General features: G+C 40.0%; 1 protein-coding gene across 1 annotated transcript; it reads left to right on the plus strand.

The window, feature by feature from the left end:
- The first annotated feature begins 1,097 nt into the window (after positions 1 to 1,097).
- LOC143892853 (Galactose oxidase/kelch repeat superfamily protein) lies at positions 1,098 to 3,127 on the plus strand. The gene is made up of 2 exons (XM_077397762.1): positions 1,098 to 1,197; positions 1,615 to 3,127. Exon 2 carries the CDS (start codon positions 1,728 to 1,730, stop codon positions 2,943 to 2,945), a length of 1,218 nt encoding a protein of 405 aa, XP_077253877.1. The 5' UTR covers positions 1,098 to 1,197; positions 1,615 to 1,727; the 3' UTR covers positions 2,946 to 3,127.
- Positions 3,128 to 6,000: the final 2,873 nt, after the last annotated feature.

Raw genomic sequence — 6,000 nt, forward strand, 5'->3', positions numbered from 1 at the left:
AGAGTCCTTGGGTTCCTTTAAATCTTGGTAGTCGCCAATATGAATAGACGGTCGGATCCACGACACATGGACATCAATATGAAACGGTGGCGTCTTCTAATAATACCCCTCTCTGTAATCATTATTCCCTTCTTTGTAACCATTATTTCCATCGGCGTACTATTCCTATCCCCTCTCTGTTACCATTATTTCCACCGGCGTAACCATTATTTCCCTCTCTATAACCATTATTTCCGCCGGCGTACCCATTATTTCTATCTTGGCTATCGAAAATACCTAGAGACGGATGGATGCCTGACGTGTTGAAAATATAAGTGAGAAAAGATAACGTCTACCGTTCTAAGCCAAAAGATATGTGAGAAAAAGAGAACGTCAGTGTTCCAAAAAGTACAATAACGTCGGGGTTCCAAAAAGTTTTCCAACACGTGTCAAGATCCATCCATCTCTAGTTATTTCCGACGGCCAAGATAGAAACGAACCTAAGGTTTTCTCGGTTCAAATACACATTTAAATGAACCAAAAGAAGCCTTGTGAATCGGGCCAATTTAAGAGGCTGTAATGAAAAGGAGGACTCTGTCGCTGTCAAAAGGGTATCAGGGTCTTTTGACCACTCGATTTTGAAGTTTAGCCCATTTTTTGGGAAATGTTATCTGCACTACCGTATTTTGATCCTCACTTTATTAAAAGTACGGTATGGTCCGCACCATAGGATGATACAAACGGTCCATTAGATGGGCCACAACCTAAATAGGTTGTGCCCCAAAAATCATTTCCATAGGTTGATCCTAACCCTCCGATCAGAATGTTAGAGGGTTGATCCTAACCCTCTATAGATCGGAGGGTTAGGATCAACCTATGGAAATGATTTTTGGGACACAATCTATTTAGGCTGTGGCCCATCTAATGGACGGTTTGGATCATCCTATGGTGGGGGCGATACCGTACTTTTAATTAAGTGAGGAGTGCCCTCATCAAAATACAGTAGTGTGGATAACATTTCCCCTTTTTTTTGTTCTTGTTTCAAAAGGGGCCTGCAATCCGTATTTTCACTAAACGGCCCCCATTCCGTACTTTTCTCAAACAAGAGTAAGATGTGATTTTTCTCCTGTCAAGACATCGTTCTAATTTGGCTGTCCACAGAAAAAAAAAGTCTCCTTTGCTCTCTAATCTACAGGGAAAAGTCAGAAACCAGATAAAGTGAGGAATCTCAGTTCTATTCACGCCTCCTCAGTTTCTCTGCTCTTATGTTTTTCCTTATTTTGTTTCATGAGCATATGAATTTCTTATCTTAAGAAGTTGGGAGCTTCATGGTTGCTAGGGTTTCTTCAATAGAAGAAACAGAGAACATATATTGAGAATTAGGAAATAGTTTCCTGACTCTGGTACTTGGGTTTTGAGTTTTATGATTTTGGTTTTCTGAAATTTTCATGTTAGGTTCTCTTAAGTCATGGTTGGAATGGAAAATTAGGATGTAGAATAGAAAGAAGTTGGTTTTGGGTTTTGTTTTGGTCTGTAGATTACGGATTTGTTTTTGGTCTCTTTTGTTTGGGAAGCATTTTCCTAACGTTCTCTGTCTGTGTCTGGACTAACTTTTCCATTTGGTCTTTTGGGTAGTGGGAGAAAAAGAAAAAGAAAAGAGAAAAGCAAGAGGATAGAGTAGGGCAAAGATATTTCCCAGCTTTTTTGGGTTTGCTTTGTGCCTTTGGAGTCTTCTTTGAGAGTGAGAGATGCAGCGTGTTAGGGTTTCATCCCACCAAGCTCCAGTGCGCAAACTAGGAGATTCTCAAATGACATTGTCACCCAAATTCAGATTAGCTGCAAACCAATCATCGCCATTTCATCCAGCATCGGATTTCGAATTATCACTTGACGGAGGACCCCTTATTCCTGGCCTTCCTGATGACATCGCCCTTAATTGCCTTCTTAGGATTCCCGTCCAAAGCCACCCAGCCTGCAGAGCTGTCTGTAGGCGGTGGCATTTGTTGCTTGCGACTAAGGAGCGGTTCTTCAGTAGGAGGAAAGAATTGGGCTTTAAGGATCCATGGCTTTTCGTATTTGCCTTCCATAAATGCACTGGAAAGATCCAGTGGCAAGTCCTTGACCTCACGCGTTTCTCTTGGCACACAATTCCCGCCATGCCCTGCAAGGATAGGGTCTGCCCTCACGGGTTTGGATGCGTAGCCATGTCCCGTGAGGGTACCCTTTTCGTCTGCGGAGGGATGGTTTCAGATATGGATTGCCCCCTTGACTTGGTTTTGAAGTATGAGATGCATAAAAATCGTTGGACCGTAATGAGTAGGATGCTCACTGCTCGATCGTTCTTTGCGGGTGGAGTGATTGATGGGCTGGTTTATGCGGCTGGAGGGAATAGTAATGACCTTTTCGAGCTCGAATCGGCCGAGGTTTTGGACCCTGTGAAGGGAAATTGGCTCCCCATAGCAAATATGGGAGCAAATATGGCTTCTTATGATGCTGCAGTTCTTGATGGAAAGCTTTTCGTGACAGAAGGTTGGGCTTGGCCTTTCTTGTTTTCACCTAGGGGACAGGTTTATGACCCTAAAGCTAATAGTTGGGAGAGTATGGCTGTTGGATTGCGAGAAGGGTGGACGGGTTCGAGTGTGGTTGTTTATGGGCATTTGTTTGTGGTTCCTGAGCATGAGAGGATGAGGCTTAAGGTTTATGACATGGAAAGTGATTCTTGGGACACAGTTATAGGTTCTCCTGTGCCAGAGCAAATATGCAAACCTTTCTCAGTGAATTCTAGTGACTGTAGAATATATATTGTTGGTCGGAACCTTCATGTTGTTGTTGGGCATGTTCAAAGGCTGAGCTGTGGCAGCTCAACAGGGAAAAAGTGGAGCTTTTCTGTTCTATGGCAATCTATAGATGCACCAAAGTCATTTTGTGACTTGACGCCCTCAAGCTCTCAGGTTCTGTTTGCTTGATTATCTCTTTGTGTGCTGCTCTTCTCATCCTTTGCTTATTATTGAGTGATCTGTTATGACAAAACCAGTGGAAAACTTAAATATTGTACAATTTTAATTGGAAGGTTGAATAGGTTGATTTTGTTATCTTATGGATAATATGGACTATGAGGATTGATTCTAAGCTTTACACTTTGATTCTACCCATGCATTTTCTGTTCTATTATTACTTATCATAGTCAAATATTCAGTCAATGTCCTTGTACTTGAACCTGAACATGTTACAACCTAAACCAATTTCATCTCTGAACTGAAGCCAATTCAAAGAATGCTATACTTGTCCGATTTATTAGAGTGATTCTCAGGTGCATGGAGATTTGTTGCATGAAGGGAGATTGGAAGCTGGCGCAAGCAAGCTCCTGTTCTCAAAACAATTAGGAAGTAGGAGCTTCTAGCAAGCATTATATGAACTGGATCTCCTAGAAAAGCATTATATGATTTAAATTTTGTATTTATAATTATTACAAAATATAGATTACCTTATTCAACAATTATGCTCTGTAAACTTTAGATATCTTGATGTATGAATGGCAACAGCTGGAATGACTTCCTAATTGATTGGGTTAGAAGTGGTCTTGCTGGTATGGTGTGGTGGTAGTCGGTGACGGCCTCAAAATTCTGTAGTTGGAGCCAATGTTTCAAACCACGAGTCGGACCAGAACTCAGCCAAAGTAAAAAGGAGTTGACTTGGGCGAGTTAATGATTGAAGATGTCAGTTCATCATAAACTTGGGCAAGTATTGACTTGGTAGCACAAAACTCAGACTCAGATGAGAGCTTGGCCAAGGTAAAACAGAGTTGACTCTGGTGAGTCTTGATTTGGGGAGTTCTTAAACAGTTATTCGAGCAGCAACTTGGGTAGAAAAGTCCTGGTACTAAGAAAATGATGTATAGCTTCTAAGATTTAAGAATGAATAAAATGATGTGGCTGCTAATATATAAGAGTGAAAGAAAATGATGTAGCTGCTAAGATATAAGAGTGGATTTAGACTCTTTGCACACTTGTCCCTTCCTCCTCCTTCAAGATGTTACCTTTCTTTTACTTTTGGTTTCTTTCTTTTCACACACTTAGACTTTTTATTCATCGGAGACATAGCGCTCTTGTGTCTTCTTCTTCCCTCATTATTGAAAGTGTCTTTCCCATAAGGCGTTTGAAATGTGAATCTTGAAGTCTGATGTCTGAAATTCCTCTAGCCTAGTAGTTATTTCACTGTGATATCTCCACCTTTAATATTTCAAGCCAAAGTTTTAGCTGTTGTTTTTCAAATCTTTATTATTGAGTCCTATATATGGTATGGATTTATAACCTTAACACTTCAAAGACTGTTGAAACTATTAATAGGAACTGCCTTCTACCTTGCACTGCACTATTTACTTTGCTGTTCATGTCAGAAGGAAATGATATTTTTTCCTCATTCTAACAGCTACCACTTTTGTTCGTCTTGATATTTTTTTTTTAAAAAAAAAAAAAAGTCGGTGAGGAAGGTTTTTTTTTTTTATAGAATCCAAAGAGGGTTTACTGAGGTCATGTGATTATATTCAGATGTTGCATTTGAATCCTATCCTCAGGGTGCCAATTTCTCAATCATGCCTTGCACTGCATTATTTACTTTGCTGTCCATGTGAGAAGGAAATAATATTTTTTCCTCATTCTAACGGCTACCACTTTTGTTCGTCTTGATATTTTTTTTTAAAAAGTCGGAGAGAGGAGGGTTTACTGAGGTCATGTGATTATATTCAAATCTTGCATTTGAATCCTATCCTCAGGGTGCCAATTTCTCGATCATAGCTTACATTGACCAAAATAGATTATTGACTAAAAAGACTGTGTTATCTTAATCAACACATGCCTCATGGAAAATGTACAACCTCGGTCACTCAGTTGAACAATGTCGTATGAACTGGACCTATAGTACAAGACTACAAGCAACTTAAGCAAGTACTCATAGGAAGTCTTGAAGTATTGTAGTTGGCACTTTCTCTTGTGGGCCCACTTGGCTTCATAGATTTATCTCTGGCCTAAATTGAAGCACTGAGCGTGGAGCTTAGATTTGCAAAAAAAGTGGTGGCAGGGTTGCTGGTTAGGTATTCAAGTTTGACCCCAACAATGTCATACAGTTCGCCAAGAAGGGAGAAGGCCTTTCTTGGATGACTGCCTGATTGTTTTGTAGAGGTCCTAGATATGTTAGTAGCTTAGGGAAAGTTGAAATTGTCACGCTTATAAAGAAGCCTACCATGTAGTTACTAGCACGGATAACCGGGCAATCGCGTAGTGAAGTGTCTGTAGTTAAATCTTCTCCTTTGTGGGTTAGACTGCTTTTTGTACTTTCATTTCATCTACAAATGAAACCATTATGCCATCCAATGCCTTAAACTTGACATTTGATCGTCTTTCACTATATAAGGGGAGAGATGATAACATTCCATCATCTTTCACTATATAAGGGAGAGATGATAACATTTCCTTTCTCTACCTGACTTGTAACATTGTTGTTGTTGATGTTAGTATTATGAATCACGGTGTCACTACAAAGAGGGAACTACATGAGTTTCGAGGGTCATGCCAATCAATTAGAAGAAAGAAATAAACATACTAATATCAACGCGGCACTTCTCAAATAGAGCAACTTCCTCAATCTAAACAGTAGACAGGAATACACATTATACCAACTCCAGAAATGAGATCCAAGAGGTCATTGATCTTCTATGATTCTTTTGAGGAATGTGGTGCGCAGATTTCAGAACCCACCGGCTTGTGTAAAACAGCAAGGTTCTCTTTGTGTTGCACATCCAAGAAGCCTGTAAATATCCCCTGTAAGGAGAAACTGACTGAAGGTGCAGCCGAAGACATTAAGAACCACTTACCAGTACCCGGTACCAGATGGTAAACATTACAGAGCATAATGTCAGATAGCCTTTGTTAAAGATGTCAGAGGGTATTTTTGGTCTTTTACTTGTAACCCTAGTTTTATATATATATATATATATATTGGAGCTCGCTTAACGAGACTCCACTT

This window comes from Tasmannia lanceolata, unplaced genomic scaffold (assembly GCF_043159265.1).
Source record: "Tasmannia lanceolata isolate RefF3 unplaced genomic scaffold, GAP_Taslan_0.1 ptg000015l, whole genome shotgun sequence".
NCBI classification, from domain to species: domain Eukaryota; kingdom Viridiplantae; phylum Streptophyta; class Magnoliopsida; order Canellales; family Winteraceae; genus Tasmannia; species Tasmannia lanceolata.

Bases quoted from the DNA above. Each gene is read 5' to 3' on its own strand.
- LOC143892853 (XM_077397762.1), top strand. From the start codon at position 1,728: ATGCAGCGTGTTAGGGTTTCATCCCACCAAGCTCCAGTGCGCAAACTA.